Source organism: Amyelois transitella, chromosome Z (assembly GCF_032362555.1).
Source record: "Amyelois transitella isolate CPQ chromosome Z, ilAmyTran1.1, whole genome shotgun sequence".
Classification (NCBI taxonomy): domain Eukaryota; kingdom Metazoa; phylum Arthropoda; class Insecta; order Lepidoptera; family Pyralidae; genus Amyelois; species Amyelois transitella.
The window spans coordinates 8826919-8850502 of NC_083535.1; the positions used below are offsets into that span (position 1 = coordinate 8826919).

Here is a 23584-nt window from a genome sequence, read left to right on the forward strand (position 1 = left end):
TGGTTTTCGTCGTTTTTCCAACTCACAGACAACTTTTCCGTGTGGTTACACTAAGAATTTAGTCAGAAACAAGAAATATTACAAGAAAGATGACGATCAAAGAAGTGACAAATACGAAGAACAACTTTTCTAACCATTTCATTTCTATTATAAGTGCATTACTATTTTTTAACGGTTTCTTTGCTTTAGTGCTTTAGATTACAAACCACAGCACATAAATTTAGATGTAAAGCCTTATTATAAAACTGAGATTCCAATAGTGGTAGGTTGCTAATCTATCACCTAAGAGAAAAAATATTAGTTAGAAAAAGTGTCAAACTAATCTCATCGGTGTGCAAGAGCCATAACACACAGTTGCACTCCGCGCTGTTATCACACACACACACATACACACACAGGGTGCTGTTAAACTCACCAGTCACTGTATTTATTACCATTGTTTAGCGGGAAGAGCATCCCGTATCATTCATTATCTAGACGACCCTGTTATTTATTCCCTTAGCCTCAGAATAGAAAGAAAATCAAGGTTCGATTATAAATATCTCCCACTTTAGAAGTAGTTGGTTGAAATAATTTAGGAGTAAAAAAATAGTTTATTAAAAGAAGTGGTTCAAGATTTTCCTTTTTATTTTGTTTTTGTTTCAAAATAGATGAAAGTACATTTGAACTCTCACATAAAAAACTGCATATTATGTTATGTATAAACTACAAATATCATGCATATTAATTTTTATATTATCATTCATATCAATGACATCTCAAATTGTTTATTTGTGTCATTTTAAAGTAAAGAGAAGTCGTATGGATGGAATCATCCTTTCGAAAATTCATTTAGTTAGTAGTAGTTAGTATATTTATTTTTATCGGTACCTATTTCGAAATATTAACATTTAATTGAGAACAAAGGATATGATAAAACCCACATGGCATGACTATTGCAAAGCTGGTCCAACGCATTTTCATGCCTCGTTAAGCCTTAGAATAATAATGTATCCTTATTTAATATAGGGATTATATTTTGGCCCTGTAGTTAGAAAAAGGGTTAGAAGTCAATCAAACAAGTTGGCTCTTTGTTTAATATACTTTCGTTGGTTTAAAATAAAATGTAAGACATTTTCGGGTGGGTATTTTGGCGAGTAAGAGAACAAAATTTATATGATCGATACTGTTTTAAAAGTACTTTCATTAGTTTGAATGGCAAATTATACTATAAGGTGAGAGAAAACAGAAGATGTTTCCTCAATTCAGTCAACAAATCTGAAATTTTCTGATTCAAATAGCAGTTCAGACATGTACAGAATCAGTCGTCTGATATGAAAAGTAAGTATAAACTTACGACATATTATAATATTTTATGAACATACATACATATAATCACGTCTATATCCCTTGCGGGGAAGACAGAGTCAACGGTCGAAAAACACTGATAGGCCACGTTCAGCTGTATGGCTTAATGATAGAATTGAGATAGAAATAGTAACAGGTTGCTAGCTCATCGCCTATTAGAAAAATCCCTAGTTTAAAAACCTATCCCTTAGTCGCCTTTTACGACATCCATGGGAAAGAGATATAGGGGTCCTATTCTTTTTTCTATCAATGCCGGGAACCACGCACATATTTAATAAATTGGTAAATTAATCACTAAGTTATAGTAAGTAAATGTTTGTTTATAAACTCTGAATTATTATTTGACTTGCAGCAGCAAATAAACGAGATTAAAGGTATTGAATAAAGTGTTCGTCTCGGCTCTTAATTCAATTTCCTATGGGGCCTTCCAGCGCCTCTCTCATTTACAACACATCTGCATAGAGTTATACTCCCACACAGAAATGTTTATTTTAAAATGCCATTTCATTTGATTTTTTTTTCTCTAATTTTGACTTATAGTAAGTATAAACTTTCTCTTGAATCATCTCAAATGTTTATTTCTTTGTAGTAAGCTTAGTGCAATAAGTTACACTACACGACATAAATTAAAAAACTGACGATGTAAAAGATAATTTTGTTTTTTTTTATTTTTTAATAGGTAAGCTAAATCACCATCATTAAGGAATTCCTGGATTTGTTTTTTAAATGTTTATTTCTTTGTAGTAAGCTTAGTGCAATAAGTTACACTACACGACATACATTAAAAAACTGACGATGTAAAAGATAATTTAGTTTTTTTATTTTTCAATAGGTAAGCTAAATCACCATCATTAAGGAATTCCTGGATTTGTTTTTTTTATAATACTTCCTTCGTGTATAGTAATCTTATTGGTAAAGGCAATTCGAAGTATTTTGCCATCGATTCTGCTTTTATTCTCTGCCTACCCCTCTGGGAAAGAGGTGTAATTTTATTATGTATTATAAAAAGCTGTATATTCATTCGTATTATTAGATTGATAGTTAGTGTAATTTTTCACAATCTGTGTAAATATTTAATTTATGCGGTCAGCAACTTCTAGTAGTCTTTTATCTTGGCAAAAAATACAAATCTAAATAAATCAAATACAAACATGGCGCTTTGGAAAATTTACTGAAACTGAAGAGTGCGAAACATTTTTAATCCTTTTATTAATCGGTAGGGAATATTTTGGAAACCTGCCAAATATAACGCAGACATCATTAACTCCAACTGATAACTAAGAGGTCTACTAAATGTGGAACTATTTAATGTTTTAAATTTTATTTTATAACTGACTTGTATATATTATATTATTATTATTTTATTTTAAACGAGATGATTTGTGTGCTATCAAAATGTCTCTGTATCTCAATTTATCAAAAATCCCATAATCATATCTTGAGAGGATAAATATGTGACATTTGAGTGAGTTGACAACCCCCTCCTTTTTAATCCTGCTCAAAAATTCGCAAAACTCGATAGTATTTTATAGTCATGAAACCAGATTCAGCTTAGGAAAACTTGGCTAGTATCCGAATTCCACCGTCGCTGTCAATCAATCTTAATCGCTTTGATCTATGTATCGTAGATCAATCAAAATGAATTATATAGATAACCGCTAAAGTTGGAACTTTACGATCAACTGTGGTTGAACAGTTAAGATTCCCGAATTAAATAAGATACCAAGGTTCATAACGTATCGTAGCCATGACTGCTTATCTATTCCCTTAGGTGAGGCCAACTGGGTGATTAACCATGACTCAACATGGGTTTTCCTGCGAAGATTGCTTAGTTCAGACGGGAGACGCTTCGTGTTACATGACTTACCCAATCCAGGATCATGGTCAAAGGCGCACCTGGGTCTCTACTCCAGAGAGGTGAGGATATAACGAAACTTATGCCAGAAGTAAGATTAATAATAATTAAACCTCATTTAATAAAGACATACGGAAATATACTACAGTTATAATCATTGCAGAGGCCAGAAGGCTTTTGATATTGACTGAGCTCTTCAGACGTGCCTCAGCAGAGGGCCGCGGGATGAGAGCGACAGCAAATAGTCCAGAACTATTTCTAGAACAATGCTGAAATGAATTGTTTAATCAGCCTCCATTTTTTTGGCACGATAATACATATGTAACCAACCTTTTTAGGGTTCTACTTCCAAAGTAGTATTTTATTAAAAACTAAAAGAAACTAAGTTGTAAAATTTAAAAGTAAACTTACAACTAGTTCCCGTATTGAAGCATGATTCAAGTTGTTTTCGATTTTCCAGCTTTAGTTTTGAAGCAGGTGATTGGGCGGCGGGAGCGGTATTTCATCTCCAAATGGGCAGAACTCGGGGTTGGAAGGCGTGTCCGTAATAAACACGCCTTTATTATTTAAAACAGGTATTTTGAAGAGTAACTAAATCTGGTTCGCTTCATCTCCACCACTCGTTTTTGAGGAGCTAAGAGCGTGCTGTCATGGGGACTCTCAAAGTTGCAGCCTCCGTACCGGGACTGTTGAACGAGATCGGTTTATATTCCCGGTATAAACACCGACGTTGGTACCATGTAGTCTTTTCACACATATAACATGAAGTACCCTTAACAGAGTCTAGAAAGTAGAAAGTGTAGTCACTCCGTGTAACTCCTGAAATAAAGAAGACTAAAGTGGACCCCTGTTAATTTCTGACATAATTGGAACAGTCAGTAGGAAAATGTTGACTACAATACGTTGTTTATTAGATATTCCCTATTATACAAGATACCACGAGAAATGCAGGGCACAAATTATTTATATCTCATTGATTCCGTATCGCAAACAAATCTTTCCACCTTTAACGAGCTGTGACGTCGTTAATGACCTATACTTATTGTAATACGATGGAACTGGGTCAACGAACATTCGTCACACTATAAACCTATACTTAACTAAGCATTGAATGAGTGAGTGGTGAGGAACGTACAATTGAAACTACTGGCTGGAAATTTTGAGATAAGAATACCCGGAGGAAATACACGGATACAAATATTTTTTTTAAATGGGGAAAAACGAGAGACTAGTTGAAGCTAACTTTGGTTCTTTTGTTACGGGGATCAGACGAGATTTCTTTATGCAAACTCAAACATTGCTATATCAGGACAACCTCTAGGAGGAGTATGAAATCGTAGGCAAATGTAGTCTAAGTCCAGTGAAACACAATATACCTTTGTATCCTCCCCAGACTCTACTCACAGAAACCCAAGAGCATAATGAATAAATGATATATGGTTTATGTTTTTTATCCATGAAATTATGGATTTTAACAGTACATTATTTAAAAAACACAAACAAAAAGATTAAAACATCGTCATTATGTGACTTAACTCTATGCTTAAATAGAAACAAAATAAAAGATGCATTTATAGAATATACTCCTAAAAATAAAACAAATAACACGTACAGTATAACTTTTTGTCGATGTTCATGACACCGAAAAGTTTACTGTTTACAAAAGTTTCGCGCCCTCATACTTAGCCGCGTTACATTGACGGGTTTTCCAATGACGCATCGTGTTATGGCAATACGGATTCCAATAGGGTGGCTATGGTACGCATGCGCAGTGGGACGTTTTATTGCGCGCGCAACGCATAACGCCTGCGCTGAATGCGTGCCGTCCATTAGGACCCCAGGACGTCGCTCAATAAGGGTAGACAGTAGAAAGTCGCGCATGCGACAAGCATTTCGTCTAAAAATCAGGTGTAAAGCGACATGGCCGATAGCGAATTTGAAGAATTTCGCCGTGCATTCGATAGATTACCACAACACATAAAGGCACCGACGCCGTTCTACTCGTAAGTTCTCTTCTTCCTACAAATTCTGCCCCCACGGTCACACTGTTAGCCCGTACAGTGCCATTGAAAAAAAACTGTCACGTGAGCACATGACAAGAATTTTATGTTTCATGTTTTTTCACAGGAATTTATTATTAATATGATAATGTGGATCTATTCTTTAGATTAGTGCCAAATGTGGGACTGGAGGATGAATCCCCGTCGCCCAAGAGTGAGGGGTCCCCTGAGGATGATCGGGGCTGCATTGCGGACGGTGAACTGCCAGGTCCTGGAACAGAGGAGGCCATGTCACCGACACCCCAGCCTGACATAACGGAACTACAAAGAAGTCCGCGGCACCAGACGACTGCGAATGGCGAGAGAAGAAGGAGAAAGTTACCCGAAATACCAAAAAATAAAAAATGTAAGTACCTACTTAAAAACCACTAAATATTTTTTGAGATGAGATCATTTATTTACGTCACAATACTTTATACATTTATATGCATCTGCGCTATTGCGATTTAACTTAACCCTGTCAGTGTTGGTTTTGGGCACAGCGAATTAATTTTTTGCCTTTATTTAAAGTTTTAGACTTACGTCGCAATTTATTTTATAGTATTATCGATTATTTAACTTATTTCAGCCTGTGTCACTCTGATTTTATGTTAATTCAAGTAACTTCCATACACACATACCTTTTTAATAATTGGTCTATATTTTAGACTGGTGAACGTTAAGTATCTTTTATTATTATTTTACCAATTTTCAATATTCCTTCTATTCACATTTTTAAAAGTATGTATCTCTTTTTACAATTTATATACGACAAATAAAGCATAAAAATCACTAAATAAAAAATTCTTCATAATGTTTATAAACAATTTTGACAAAGCTTGATGTATCTATCTTTAAAGATAATCTGGACTAGTTTGTTTCCTTATAAGGTTTCTTCTCAATAGTAATAATAAAAACAATATTTTGCCGACGAAAATATGTTTACAAATAGAATTGTAAGGACAGTGGCACCACTAGCCACCACTACCTGTTAATCAGACATAAACACAGCTGATAGTCACATCAAATAATTAAGTGTGAACACAAAAACATTTGTTTTTAGGAATTTCTTTTAATTCTTGTCAGGGAAACATCCACCTGTTTTTCCTTTTTTGGGGATTCTATTTAAAATATAATTCTATTGAGTACAGTAAATAATTAACAATAAAAAAATAAATACTACTATTTGTATGATATACAGAGCTGACAGTTACATCACTCGAAGGCCACATTTAGTAGCAATTAAGACACAGATATTAAGATTGTAGCAACCATTAAAACTACTCCGCCCGCGTAAATAAATAAAATGGTAAAGTCTCTCTCAGTGCACACCTAGACCACATGAAGAACTTACATTAGTAAGGGCAAAATTGTGTGTTAAAACATATATAGATTACAGCAAATCAAATTAATTATGCAAAACATCTTTTCATTGAAGACAATTATTCGGATTTCTTTGCTGCCTGCCCTCGAGACGTCAGTAACTTTGCGGAGGCGGCAAGGCGCTTAAATTTCAATTTAAAGAGATTCTATCCTCGACAAATGAATCTTTTATTTAGAGAGAGGGATACCAATATAGCTCTCCTTTGAAGTAGACTTTTGAAGGTAAGATATTTTCTGTAATCTATATAAGTCGGAATGAGATTTTAACGATACGTTCCTAAATAAAAAATATATGAGATGCAATTTCGAAACCAAATATTTGTAATTGGAACTGAATTTGATTTTACACTGAAATGCTATCAAATTATAACATGCAAATTTGTGAACACTGGCCATCCAATCAGGATGCATCCCGGCATGTTAATTGGATATGTGGCTTTACAACCGTGTCATGATAGCAATTTGTGTGGTCGACCGTGAATCGGGAGCTTTATTCTGGAAAATAATAATATTCGTATATGACTGCGATTTTCATTAATGATTTGATAAATCGTGTAGTTAATAAAAGAAGAGTTATCGTTCGCTAGAAAAGAAAATTTTCTCTTTACTTAAAGGTTGCTTACGTTTTTACTATTTAATTATATATATAATTTATTTGGTGTTTGTATCAATGTAAAGTAACTGTTACTCCCCATATTAAAAAATAGGTAAATACAAGCCAATAAAAATCAAAATAAGCCAAGTTGCGAGACAAGAGAGTATACAAAAATAATTATTTTTAACATCACTTTAACATCAATTCATTACTGCATATTTCAAAAGACAAAAGGTATATTTTTAGTACCAGGATTGTTTCCCTACAAAAAAGTTTAAAGCTCTGTTAGATAATGGAGTGCTTACTCTTAGTAATTTAAACTTTCAAACTCATACTACACAGTTTGTTTTGGTTAATAAACCACTCTTACCTTCCAAATTTCAACTTTATTATAGTACGTATAAAGTCCGAATAAAAATACTGTAACATACGTACTGACAGGTGGTCATAAAGAAACTATAAGGATTCTGTTTAAGCCATATGGCTATGATTGTATCGCTTAAAAGAAGTTGATATCCATTTATTCACGTCACATCTCTGTATACGTACGTCCAAATAAGGAATAAAAACGAATTATTAGTATACATCTTATCAAAACAAACGTACCGAAAGAATCATTGTTTTTTTTTTTATTTAATTCCGTAAACATCACAGAATTACACCAACATGTACATACATGAGAAACACATAACTCTCATTTTACCGCAGTCGGGAAAAAAGGAGTAGTCAAAACACAATTGTTGATATGTTTATGAATTACTAAATTTGACCCAAGAATAAAACAAGGGAACTATATTTTCTATCACCAAAATTTATATTTGTCATCAAGTTGTATCACCTAATAAATAAATCTATCGCCACGAAATATTTTCGTTCTCAGATAAACAAAAATTGTTCCCAGGTATGAATTATCAAATTAATGTTAATATATGTGTAAAATAAGAGATCGATAACCAATAAAATTATATTGAATTACATGAATATAAACTTCGTTCTTATAATAATAGTTTTGTTACTTAAATAATAGCTCTGTGCTCAGAATGGTAGATCTGTCACCAAATAAATCGATTATCGATCCCTGACTGCGACTCCTTTTTATTTGATATTTTGTCACCAATACAGTAGTAACATTTTATTTCGTTCAGATATTAAATTAATAGTATTCGTTACCAATTTAATACATCAATTTATAATTTTAATGAAAAAATGATCAAAGGGGCGGAGACAAATTGGCGCGCTTTAAAAATTGACCTATCCGGCCTCAACGATGGGTAGTAGTTAACTATTGATTATTTTAACTTTAATTAAGTGTTTTATCTACTATTCTGCTAGCCATAAGCCAGCTATTTTAAACCAGCGCTGATTGTTCAGTGGTTATTATTTTTAAGAATAAATATTGATTATTTTAACTTTAATTAAGTGTTTTATCTACTATTCTGCTAGCCATAAGCCAGCTATTTTAAACCAGCGCTGATTGTTCAGTGGTTATTATTTTTAAGAATAAATATTGATTATTTTAACTTTAATTAAGTGTTTTATCTACTATTCTGCTAGCCATAAGCCAGCTATTTTAAACCAGCGCTGATTGTTCAGTGGTAATTATTTTCAACAATAAATATTGATTATTTTAACTTTAATTGTTTTATTTACTACTCTGTTAAAAATTTTATTTAAATATAATTTATACTACCAGTGGAAATTTAGAACCTTGGGAGTCTAGTTAAGTAGCAGAATCTTTTGGTTGAAACGATGATGACAACCTTAATTTTTTATTTGAACTTAATGCAACTTTCTAGTAACATAATATGATTTATTGGTGATCTCTTTAAATTAGTTTGCTTAAATAATTATTAGGACACACCTATTATAATACATACAAAAACATTTATTTGGTACTAGACCTTATATCTCAGGATTTTAGGTGATTTATTGTGGAACTGATTTTGCATTGTTTGGTGACTACATTTTGGTGACAGATCTACTATGTTGAGGACAAACCCTATTATTTAAGAAACACAAAACTAATTAAATTGGTGATAGCTTAAATGATACCCATAAAACAAACGGGGTGAGCTAAATAAAACCGTTTAAATAAAAAAGGTATTTCCTTTCGATTTTCCAGCAACAATACTAGCAGGTGGTCAACCAACATCGTTAGCTGACGAATTAGCCGGGCTTCTGGTCAGACCCGGTTGCCAAGGGAGGCCGCTGCTTGTCCTGAAATGTGGTTACCTCCTGGATGAAGACTCAAGCCCTGACTCCGAGAGGTTACAGAGTCTTGGAGATGTGGACAGCGGACACAGTACTGCTCATTCCCCAATCGATACTGGCCCCAAAAGCTTATCTCCCACGCCTTTACAACAGAATGGTAAGTTTGATTTATTCTTTTTCTGGAAGTGAGGTAATCATCTTAATCGCTGTTCAGGTCATGGTCAAAATGGTAGTACACTGTCGGTAGTGAAACAGTCGCAGAACTAAATCATGATTTGTTCAGAAAACATGTTTTGTTCAGAATGATGATGATGAAGTTTTTGTTTTCTATTATTTTCCACATTAGCTATAAAGTTAACGAGATGGCTTGTGTACCAAAAGTTACCCTACGAGTATTTAGTAATATTATTAAATTAATATCCCACAATACAACATTTAACTTTAGACCACGGTATTGAGTTTAAAAAGTAAACGTTTGCAACTGTTGAAAGATAAATCATTTTAACGCATCATGTTTATCACAACGAATGTACTTCATACAAATATAACACTTTCAGTATCGCCATCATCAAGTTGCAGCATCAGCGGCATCAACTTCGCTGGTAACATGACGACAGTTCCTCACAGTCAGCTGGAAATGTTAGAAGCGACACATAGAGGATTACATAAATTTAATCCCAGACATCACGACGAGATCGAAGTTGAAATAGGAGACCCCATCTATGTTCAGAAAGAAGCTGATGACTTGTGGTGTGAAGGTATGTTTGAAAATTATACATTAATGTGGTCTTCGCTTGTTTTAAGTAGGATATTTTGGGCTTTTTCATAATTCGTCGTAATAAATCGTTTTGAGTAACTTTATGGTTACTGCACCTATGAAAAGAATAGAAATAGTCCATTATCTTTCATAGATACCATACACGCCTAAAGTTTAAGCCGTAAAGAATAGTATTGCACGAAATTAAGCTTCATAATGGTGTCAAGCGGACCCTAAGTTTTGAAGCCCACACTAATAATACATTCGTAAATATGAAATATATCTTTCAGAGTGAAAGAAGTGAACATTTAATAACGGGCCATTACTGACATTCAAATTTCTGAAATTAACCTATTTACTAACTTCTAAATATGAGTAATAATATTTATGAGGGTTTCATTTTAATTACTAATATATTTTTATAAAATATGATACGGGTAACACTAAAGTTTTTATCCCAACGTTCCCAAACACAGCCAAGTTAGCCCCGGTAGGTTTAACTATCGAACCGACAGTTACTAGGTAGTTACTTATTTTGTTTTTTTATAAATAACGGTCGTGTTGAATCAATTTGAAAAAATAAAGCATAGACTAATTTAGCCTATAATCTAGATCCTTTGACATATTCGGAAACATACAGTATCAACAAGCCGTATTTAATTAACTTAGTTTTGATGTTTTATGTCATTTTAGGAGTAAACCTTAGGACTGGTCAACAAGGAATTTTCCCTTCTGCTTATGCAGTTGACATGGACTACAATGATTTTGACCCTGCAAATGCAAAAGTCAAACGGGAGAGGTACCTATTGGGGTAAGTATTGACTGATATGTATAATTTTGTGCCCAATCTTTTTGTGATTATAGGGTTTGCGTATTTTCTTTAAAAGTTGCCCATACCCTCCTGATAAATGACAAATGACTATGCTATTAAATTCAACATAGCAGTTTTATATCGTAAAGTAGGTACGATACGTAACGTACGGTACGTAAGATGGCTTTTTTAGTTGATAGGTACCTATTTAAAAATGTCAGAATGCAATTTATTTGGGCACATAAATTTAAACGTACTTAACAATATCTTCGACGTACAAAAATGTGATACAAAAATAATAAAATAATATTTGATGAGATGAGGCTTGACAAAGATTTTTTTAAATAAATTGAATTTAAAAATAAAGAAGTAATTTAATTATGTATGTTTATTCAACATATAATCATTTTAAACAAATTTTGGGTAAATAAATTTAAATGCGAGTCTGACAAGAAATACATTTTCATAATGACAGATACATGGGATCAGTGGAGACATTAGCACACAAGGGAACGGGTGTGGTTTGCCAGGCTGTCAAGAAGATAGTGGGGGAATGTAGCGGGGATCCAAGTTTGCAGCCATGCATCCTAGAAGTTTCTGACCAAGGCTTGCGAATGGTGGACCGGTCGAAACCTGACGTAAGATATTTTTGGCTACCTATTATTGTGATACAATTTTTTCCTTACTCTTTTCTTGAAATATTACAATTTTCAAATATTTTAATTATATTGTAAACGTATGAAAATCGAGCCATCATATGCCTCTTAAATGTCCTAGTAATTAATTAATTGTTTAAAAACTGTTTTGAGGATTATTTGAACCATAAATATACATATTTTCCCCTTTCAACAAATTTAACACTAATAGACGATTTACATTACTTATATTATACATTCTTATGAATATTTTTCTAATAGGCCCAGCCGTATATTATAATGGCCTTTTTTAGAAGTACAATATGATTTTAGTATTTTTTTTTTTTTTGTAGATCATAATTTTATTACAAACAAGAACGGAATATTTTTTTTATATTTATTCTATCTATTATATTTATTATATCTTGTCTTATCTATTATATCTTGTATTTATTATTAAAACATTATTTTACTCGTTTTTTACGCTTCTCATAAGTATTTGTGTCGCATGAACTATTACTGTTTACGAACAAAATATTGACATTATCTTTTCATTTGCCATAGGTACGTGGTTTAAAAATATTACATTATTCAGTAGCAATATAATTTTAATATACGTACCTGCTGGTCGGGTACAGCTATTAATTCAATATTGTCATTTTAAAAATTTGTTAAAATACACCAGTGAGTTGACAAATAAAAAAAAATAAAAAAAATTGGTTTTATTGACTCATTTCAGCAACATATTATGTACATTCATCGTTCATATAAAAGGTGTTAATACATTTTCTAATCTGGTCCAACGCTCAGCCATCCACCATCAAACTAAGAATAAACCTGTATCTTGATTGGTAGAAGGCATCACGGAAGATCCGGTAGGATGTAATGATGTTTGTTTATTTAAGTTGAAGTAAAATGTACACTGATTTAATAATTCCCAAACTAGACGAATCTGTATTCTGGGAATTATTTTGAGTTATTTTAAACTGTTCTGTTTTTAATTTCAAATGTAAAACAAGATTTAGCACTTAATATTTAATTTAAATATATACTCCTTTTATAAAAATCTTCTAACTCTTGCTTTCTCTATTGCAGAGAACTCGAAACGGCCCTTGCATTGACTACTTCTACTCGCTCAAAAACGTTTCATTCTGCGCGTTTCACCCAAGAGACCATCGGTACCTAGGGTTTATAACGAAGCACCCGACGCTGCAAAGATTTGCATGCCACGTGTTCCGGGGACAAGAGTCAACGAGGCCGGTGGCTGAAGCTGTGGGGTAAGTCTGAACTATCATCATTCACATCTAACATTAAAAAGCGAAAGCCTGTCCTGTTATATTTTATTGCAACATTGCAGGATCAACTTTGATAAAATTTCGCTTGAAAATAGTAGTTATCCGTAGTATAAGATATACATTAACAACTTTATTTCTAGTATATCTTACGAATGAGGACAATAATTATAAAGCTGGATAGAGCTGCGTACAAAAGCTACTTTTGAACAATGAATATTAATTATGTGAAATGAAAAATTGCCGCAAACAAATACTCGAATGCAAAACTTCAGTCCTATTGAATTCATAGAAAAATTATGAAATTTTGAGAAATTGTTGCTACAACACATAAATCTATCATGTATTTACTTCTTAGGGCCTCGGAATTGTATACATTTCCTCAATTTCGTCAGAATCGTATCGGATAAACAAGTTATGGTACATTTTCATCAGAGTTCAATGCGGTTGAAATAAAAATATTTAATTTAGATGGGCTACAATTTCTACTTTGTCTTATCGATTTCAATAATGAAAAAAAACGCAAGTCATATCGTAACGTATATTTTTAGTTTGATATAAAATTAGTGCAGGGTAATAGGATACTGTGGAATTAAGTACAAGTCTATTAGAGGTTTGGATTAATGTTTGGATATACACGCGTACGAAACTGGGCGCAACAGCTAATATTCAATAATCATAATAGATTCATTTTGTATAATTTTACCAAACAAAAATTATTTTTCACATTAAAGTGAAATAAATATTTTATTTTTTTCAGGAGAGCGTTCCAGAGGTTTTACCAAAAATTTATAGAGACGGCTTATCCCATAGAGGATATTTACATAGAATGATTTGCAGGTATCAAACATCATTTTTGTGAGCTTACCTTTATAATCACAAATTATGCGGTCACTAAGTTTACAGTATAAAAAGGCATATCACAATTTTGAAAACCTACCTATTTAAATTAACTTTGAAAAATTGCTCTTTAGCCAAAATAATAGAAAGACATTTCATTTATCGATGTCATTAAATAAAAAGTAGAAATAATAAATAATATAATTATTCTTCTTTTATTACTTTTGCAAATAAAAATCTAATGAAAAGGGGTTTATTATTTTTAAGTAAATATTCATTTGCATGGATACCTATCGGCATTTATTTACTTTTTAAAAATGCAAAATACAAGTTATAAAATAAATAAACTTAGTGACTGTAATGACGGACTAGACACAGTCTTCAAGTTCGTTGTCGGCTCGTACGTCGTCGCCTAGAAACCATAATGTATATTATTAAACTTTAGGTAAATATCAGTAAAATAAAGCCTATGTATCATACTATCTACAGCAATCATCAATTGCATCGTAATGACACCATCTCATCCATATACATATTTAACGATAACGTTATTATTAAACCGAAAACATCCGTTGCGTACTTAAGTTTTGAGAACATTTTTCATTCGCTTATTTTGTCATCATTATTATTTTATCGTCGTATTTACTTACGAATATTATGAAATCAAATTCCCATTGCGAACATATTGTCAAGATTGCAAAATATCTAGATAATTGTAACTTTTGAAAATTTCTTACACAAAATGTATTATAAATATTAGTATTATTTTATTAGTAGAATTAATGTTGTAATAAAGTAATTATTAATTACAAAAATGTTCTCTCAACTGTAAAAAAAAATAATTGAATATTTATAATCGTTAAATTAGATGCAGAAATGTTAATTCTGGAAAATGTGTTGTAAGATTTAAAATTTTCCAGATGTAAATGAAGAACATCTATATTTTTGGCTGGCTTAAAATCTCGTTGAGTAGTCGGGCTTGTATGTACAAAATGATGAATCAACTGCTAAAGAAGATCATGCATACATTTTTATTTTTAGTCTTACAATCGGGATAATATAACTTTTAACTGGTTGATACGCCTGTGATTATATATAATACAGAATCTTGATAGTGTTACATGTTACGTATAGTAACAGGAATCTCTTATGCTGTGATAGAAGATGCAGTTTTGGTAAAGTTGATAAATCACTGCATTTGTTTTGTAATAGGTACTTTTAGTACGTAGGTACATTTCGATACTAAGTAACTCGACAACATATTGTACCCGGAGTATTTTACATTCGCATCATAAATTAAGATTAATGTTAAGAACATTTATTGTTTACAATTATAATTAGATTTGATAATATACCACTTTGATAAACACACTAAACCTGAATCGGCTTCTACAAAATACTGGAAAATCTATCGATCCAGATAACGAATATACAAATATAGATACCAAAAACATTTAATTAAAACTAATATTCCTGTAAGAAAAAGCATTATTGTTTTAGGTAAGTGGGATTTCTGCATACTTTATTACTTTTCCTACTACTATAATTTGATAGGTTCAGAAACTTCCTTTCACGAAAGATACTGCATATTTGTATGATTAAGAAAAGAATAGAGAATTGATTAAAAACAGATTATATTAAACAACCCTCACTGGGTTTTCCAATGTAACACATACTTACTTAACACTTCTTTGATTAATGTTTTGGTTGTTGAAGACATAATACTTCATAATTCATAACTTTTATATTATAGTAATAATTTAAATGTATACCATCAATATGTGGTAATCCCAAATTATTATTGTAGGTATTATTATTGAATAGCTGAATAGTACATATAAGTGAGGCATTGGAATGTACAGCTGTACAGTCGCCTGCAGGTAAACTTTTGGTTTGTATGTATGGCATGTTTCACTGAAGGCGTGTACAATGTACATGATGTACATCCCAGCGCTAAGCTAACCTAATTTTCGCTTATCCTCCCTTATGTTTATATGTATACATTATAAAGCCAGTTTTTCTATTATTTTATTCAGTCATGTATGTCATGAAATCTGTAAATCTTTACTATTGGTAAAGATACCAATACTAGGACAAAAGCTGGAAATATAATTGTGATGTTTTTATACAATATACCAATACGTATATCAATCGAAGTGATTAGCTTATTGAGGGGAAGCTTAACATATAAATGAAATGTCTGATATTCAGAAAATCAATTCCCTAAAATTTATTTATGTCGTAAATAAAATTATGAACACGGCTGTTGTAAACAATAAAAAAATGTTATAGATATTTGTCAAACTACAACTGTCCGGACAGACAACTTGCCTGACTCTTCTTCCTATCTTACGTGATAACTGTGTATGTTTTCCAATCTATATTCTCTTTAAATGCATTTAGAATTGTTTCTTCTTGGCCTCTTTATATACTTAAGACAATAAAATGTAAAGGTTAAAGTTTGCAATATAAAAGGTGATTAAAAATTTTCATTGCTTTTTAAAACTTCACTTGTCTATTCTATACATACTACAGTAATAATCAAAGTTTTAAATTATATCGTACCTACATGGTTAATTAATTTTATTTCCGCATTCCGTTGTATGATAGTTTAGTGATAGCTTAAAATAGTATTTGTAGATAGAAAGACTATTAGTGGTTTCTACTCTCACAAACTGGGCAACAGCGATACGTATTACAGTGAAATGATGGTGTGAGTGGTTTTCAGTTTGTAAACTCGTTTTTGTACATAATATTCGAACGAAGTTAAGGACTGCTACAATTTTGTTTCATGGTGGACTCATCCTCATAAGATAGAGCTATGTTTAAAAAGATTTTCAAAATATCTAAAATGCACTGTAGCAAGCAATATTAAATTGGTCAATAAAATTTAAAGATAACAAGGCATATATCAAAGATAATATTTCTGTGATTATTTGGATAATTAAGTGCACTGTATAAATATTTTCGTTGACCACAAATCTAGGTAGACTCAAAAGGTAAATATTAAATCAGATTTCGTACGTAATTTAAAATCTTTCGTTAAACAAGCAGACAATGTCAAAAGTCATTACCACGCCACTTTAAGCATCACCAAAAATGTCTGAATGAGATTATTTCCTTATTCACATTATATGATCACCACTCATATCACTGGAATCCAGCATGTGGCCTAATACTGTAAATATCATTATAATTAAGATCATTACATTTGCGATGAAATAAAAACTCGTGTATTATAAATCGCAAAAATGTCAAGAGAAAATAAAAATATATTATTTTTTTAATGATTCTGAAAAAACATGTTGAGTGGGCTATATCAGCACACTTCCTTATTAAAAAGTTAATAAGTTTTTGAAAGTGTGATTCAGTAAAATCTGTTCAGATTGTTAGCAAAGAAATGGTTACTGGAAGATAAATTTTAATTGATGCAATTTGTTCATCATCTAATTATAGAAGCAGTGAACAATTGTAATAACCCTGATGTTAATACATAGTTACACTAAAATCTATGATGTTTATTAGAAAGATAAACTTCAGAATAAGGTCCACACAATAAAGACATGTGATATAATTTCCCTGCTCTGGTTAAGTTCATAATAAATTTCCTAACAACTATCACAGAGCGAAATATATATTTTTTTAAACTAGCATTGCATTGAATCGTTTTAATCTTTTGCTACAGATAACAATTATGTAACAATGGAAAATCTATTCAGTTTATTATGATAATATTTTTTCCATTATTATACTAACCCTATCATACTAAATAATCAAGCAGATTATGATCTCAACTATTTCACTCGAATGTTCCAATCTCAGCTACAATAATAATTGTTTGTATTACAAAAACCTATTAAAAGAAAGTACCTAAATTTAAAATAGTTAACAGGGCTTACCTTACTTTGTTTCTGTTGTATAGGTGTCATACTTTTGAAATTGTAATAAGGAAAATAATATAATATTTTCATACAGATGTCTATTCATAATATCAAAATACAAGAGTATGGTAAACGCCTACCTCAAGCTTGCCTGGATAATTGATCGAAATAGTGGGCTAAAACTATTTTCAAATAGTAAGGAATTCACTCCGATACATACATAGAACTCGGAATAATATAAGACTATAGAAGTGATAAGTGCAAGTAAATGTGTCATCGCGACTGATGGTAATCACCACCATCGGTCACCATAACCTTTTAAATTGCAACTCAATTCTGAGTTTCATTTGATAGCTTTACATTGCAAGACGACCACACGTCACTCTTATAGTTTTAAATTGTAATATACCAATTTATTTGAGTACGTATATGTATAAAAAGATAGATTTATACTAACCTTAACTATTTAAAAATAAATTTAGCCCATCTGTTACGTACATTGTAGTATAAAATGTGTCTTATGAAAATAATTTGCTTAGATAGTGTCGCCCAATGTACATACATTATGACGGAGCATAATTTAAATCAAATAACTGAACTAATCAAATTATTTTGAAAGCTTTCTTTTTTAGACCTTAATAAACCTTTCAGGTGCAGTCATAATGTAAGGAAATAGTTACATGTAAATACGAATCATTATAAACAGCTAAATTGGAGCAAAAACGGACTCAACAAAGCTGAACGGAGCTGTGAAAAAAAAACTTAATATATTTATTTTTCCAGTAATTGTCACATTATCGACATTAAATTGAATAAGGCATTAAATTATATTATATTATGTGGGACTGATTAATGAGTGTTTCATTTTATACTAGTACCTCACTTAGCTCTCCTGCGAAGAAGCGGTGATGTTGTTTATATCTGGGCGACTGAGAAGTACTTCCTCTAAATATTACCGAATCCACCATGACACATACAACAAGTGATGTTCTATAATAGGTATTAAATAGCAGCATGAAAGGTTGGTCCTATCTACCCCTTAGTAATGGTGTAACATTTGTTACAGTTACAGTTTTTGATTAATTAAAACTTATATTTCTTTCTTGCTTGATAAATATGATATGACTTCTTAGATATAAGAGTAATTAGTTACTGTAGAAATGTCATGTCCTTGTCCTTAAAACTTTAGAAATGATTTGTCGAACGGCATCACTCGAAATTTTCTGCACAGACTTAAAGCTTTTAAATAGAGTCATAGTAAAGATGCAAAATAAAAACATGGTAAATATCTAAGGGTGGTGACAACCATAAGAAACGTCGTCACATTCATCGGTACTTACCACTTCTATAGTCTTATATTATTCAGAATTTTACGTATCAACCACGTGGTGTAATGACGCCATCTATCTGGATATGGACAAACTTCCCACACTGATACTCGAAACCATACCTACAGCAATATAACTTTGCATTTTACTAAATGATTTAACAGTACTAATAGATAGCGCCAGTGGTTCTTTTTACGGGTTAAAAAGTTTGTTTATAGTTTCGTGTTCAAAACTTTGTAAGCAACAACTTATAAAATGAGTATCTGCTACTCATAAAACAAATGCGAACTACGACGGAAGTTTTATAATGTAAACTATTGAACTAAATGTTTGAACTTGAGTGGTATTATGGGATTGAGGCTGGTGTATAAATAATAAAGTATTTTATCAGCTGCAATTTTATGAGTCAGCCAATATTTTCCTCGCTTATTATATGTATATTATTAGTAGGTATAACACGTTTGTTAGGTAGGTTAATAAACTAATTAATTTGACAATTTAATATTCATTCTGAACAACTTCTTCCAGTCACCGAAAAATCAAAATAAACAACTTCTCAACTATACAACTAACATTAAAAACTAGTTTGAACCTCAAACTTTCGTCCATTTCGTGAACTTTTGAATTGGATGCTCTCCCTCTCTCTCTTCACCTTGTTCTAAGTTACACATTTCGCCACTATGCTTTACAGCCTTGAAATTTTTCTTTTCATATTAGTCTGCAGTCCTCTTCAGTTTTAAGACCGTTGGTAATTATTATGTTCAACGACGTCAAACCAGGTTCCTCCTTCTTTCTGCGCTCGACGAAGGCAACGTGACAAGACATTTTGTTCTCAGGTAATCTTTCCGAAAGACGTGAATTCACCAGCGTAGGTGACTCATCAGCATTTTGTCAGCTATATCACGGGCACAACCAAACTTAACCTGCCCAAAAAGAGCAGATTGGAGAAGATTGAAGGAGGCCTACACCACAATTGTTGAAAAGGCTTAAGATGATGATGATGACTATTATCACCGAAATAAAAGCTGATGCCAATGCTTGAGTTCCACGTTCCAATTAACGCATTTTTTTTTTGTTTTGTATCCTTTTGGTTGTTCCGATTTTTTGGTTTAATATGACTTGATTAAATAGTCAGCAAGCCTTACAAACTTACCCAGTTCGTATAAAATCTTATAATAGGCCAATGTCAATTAAATTATTTTCGTGATTTATATATTCCCTATGATATTTACACCATTAACGTGTTTAAACAGAAAATATATCATCGTTCTAACACTAACATTCTTAATGAGTTTTCTTTAAATATTCTTATATTTGTTTATCTTACTTATTCAACTGTATTTTGGGTTTTGGCTTCAGTACGAATTTACAATAAAAAGTTGCCTATGTATATTTTTGTTTCGAACACCGATCCAACAGCGGTTCAGCTTTGAAATAATTATTGTTATAGGTGATATTAGTATAGATTTTACTAGAAAAGATGGATAGATTTGTTTAGATGCACAGACATATTTATTTACTACCTGTTTTGACTGGAAGCGACTCCTTTATGGGATAAGTCCGCCATTGTATATGATTTATTTATTTACAATTTATTTCTTGTATTTGTACAAATTTCTGTGCAATAAAGATATAATATAAACAACAAACAATCCGGTATTGTTGTCTACTGAAGACAAATAATTGCTAAGAATAGTGTGTTACATTTATATGTCACATTTTTTATTGCTTTCATTTTATATTTAACTGCAAGAAACTTATCTAATATCTTGTCAAATTTTAATATTACAAAGCATGTTTTCCGCATGAGCAAAATGCGCGCTTTCGATTCCATCGTTTGAAATACAATAGCGATTTGTACCCGTACAGTCATGAACCAAAGTTGCCAAAGTAGGTCAGACAAGAACAAAATTCGATACGATAAAGCCTCCACGAAAAAATAAATGGTTACAAGATGACTCTTTAACTTAGTTACAACAAAAATTATTTTTCAATTTGCTAATGGCTATGTCTACACGTTTACGTTGTACCTCGTGGTTGCTTTTTTAGAATAAGACCTATCTATCATCGTTGTGATGCCATCAGTCCCAGTTACATGGTCCCCTCTGGAAAGGAGATGAGCCTTTAACAAAGATTCTTGATCAGGTAAATCAGGTTTTTTAAATAAAGTGACTCCCGTCTAACCTCCACGATCTTTACAGAGCACCTTAGCCATAGTACATAATGGTTACATATCCAGTTGCCTGAATGTGAAGTGTTCCTCACTGCCCCGCCGAGATAGGATTTGAACCTGAACTAATATGCTCAGTTTAGACCACCAACGCTCTCACTTACAACTTCTATTACTTACATAATATTTCGGATTTTATTATCAACCCAATCACAGACAGATGTGAAAATATTAATTTAGATTTGATTTAAAATTACATTCGCTGTTCAATTGTTCCCGTATACCGTTGGATGGCCAACAATAGCTAGCGGTTAAAAAGGGAAATATTAAATTTAACATGAATGTACGGTTAATAAACACGTCAGATAAATTGTGTTTGTTATTATATCAATTAAGTCGTAGTTAAATGAGGGAATGCGAAATATATTTTATATATTTGATTTACAATTAGCATTTTTAAGATACTTTATTACCATACAGTATACACACACCTATCACATCTTTATCTTTAACAGCACAGATTGAGAAAATCTAACAGGTGGCTCCATCACAAGAATCCCAAGTTTATTAATCTTTCCCTTGATTGGTTTTTACAATATGCGTAAGAGGAGTGTATACACAAACCTGTCACGTCTTTATCACGTACGGGGTAAACAAAGCGAGTCGCAGTAAGTACTTGAATGCCACGTGTAGCTGTACGCATATACGATGGAAACGAGATTCATAGATTCCGACAGGTTGCTAGCCTAGACCTTAACAACCTGCGCATGAACGAAGCGAAGTACCTCGCACATGTGATGAAAACCTTTGCCACGAGACAAGCATTGAAGATTCCTTCTTCCATTCTCGATGATGGAAATATAAGATCTCTAGGAAATAAGTATCTAGTAAATTGGAAAGACCTGCTATCAGTTTTCAATTATATCATTAAATATGCACGAACGAATGGAAACCATATAAAATATGTCGTCGTTCATGAATAACATATTTTATTTCGACCAGTGCATTAAATGTCGCTATATTTTATTTATGACTGCAAATGTATCATGAATGTTTACTGATGTCCTGATGAGTCTTTTGTTCGAAAACTGTTCAAATATTATTTTATTTGTAAATACATAATATGCACTTTTTTAAAGGACCTTGAAATTAATGTGTGTATAAAGTAGAAGAGAAAAAAGATGAAATCCGCGTGTTTTATTTAACGCCATTTCAAAAACATTAGACAAGGCAATGGTTTAAAATCTCTCTAATCAATCTATAGAAATCAGAAAAATGTTTTTCTTTTGCTTTGTATAATTGGGGTTTACTCCGATTTGGACTTAAAATTTTTAATTTTAACCAACTTTTACCCCTAGCTTTGCCCTCGCGAATTTAGCACAAAAGAATACAGGTTCTTCACAAATATAAAATAGAACTTTATTTTTTACCGGGATGAAAATTACCCTACGTTCTTCTCCAGACTCTTAATTATTCTATATACACAAAATTACATGAAATTTGGTTGAGTAGATAACACGTAAAGCAAATAAATTTACGTTCGCATTTATATTATTTTAGAGAATTGAAGGACTTTCTGTAGCAATAGCAACATTCTTATTCATTGAACCGAAAGCCCTAGGTTCGATTCTTAATCATATTATAATGTCAAGTAATCTTAAAATCTTATGTCATAATCCTACATTTTTTATTGGCCTGGGTTTTAGATATTTATTCAAAACATATGTTTTGCAAAGTGGAAAATCGAGTGAGATACTCTTGGGGCTAGCTCGAATCGTCTGATTTGTTCCTAGATTTATTGAAAATCTGTTCACTGTTCAAAAGTTATTCGGAGTTATAAGACGGCGGTTAAAACTTTGTTTTACATCGGAACTTGCACATGTTGAGAGAGCTATGATCATCCGATAAACTAACAATTTATTTTGAATTTCCAATGTTACTCGTGAGCAATGTTTTATTACTTTTACAGACTTTATTTTATAGATCAGTTTAACAAATGAACTGTAAATTTTAGCCTTTAAAATCGTCATCAATTTAATTCTAGAAAAATTAAAGCCTTGCTTAGTATCATGTTTATCTGTCATGTTTCACAAGCGTGGCAATGATCCGGCTACAGAATCAAAGTAGGACACGGGTAACTCAACGATTAAAATTTAGATAATTGGATTTGCTAACATATTATGTGATTACTCATAAGACTATAGATATCTTTTATCTGAAAGTATTGTAAACTGTGTTGTGGTTAAACCTCAAATGCTCAATTAGCTCGCCAACTTAAGTGCTTTATTACAACGGTCACGTAATTCCGAGTGATATAAAAATATTTTTCCAATGTTTGTTTACAAAAAGTTAAGCTTGCGTAGGTCAGGATTCCATTCGTCTGACTGTACATAAAGTTTGTACAATTGGTTCGCGAATGTTTCCTTTGTTCCGGCGAGTA

At 32.0% G+C, this 23584-nt stretch overlaps 1 protein-coding gene across 1 annotated transcript; it reads left to right on the top strand.

Moving 5' to 3' along the window:
- The first annotated feature begins 5122 nt into the window (after positions 1-5122).
- LOC106133901 (JNK-interacting protein 1) lies at positions 5123-13765 on the top strand. Its single transcript, XM_013333757.2, has 8 exons — positions 5123-5205; positions 5370-5608; positions 9342-9587; positions 9988-10188; positions 10881-10998; positions 11474-11636; positions 12729-12910; positions 13686-13765. The coding sequence occupies exons 1-8, from the start codon at positions 5123-5125 to the stop codon at positions 13756-13758; spliced, it is 1305 nt and encodes a 434-aa protein (XP_013189211.1). The 3' UTR covers positions 13759-13765.
- Positions 13766-23584: the final 9819 nt, after the last annotated feature.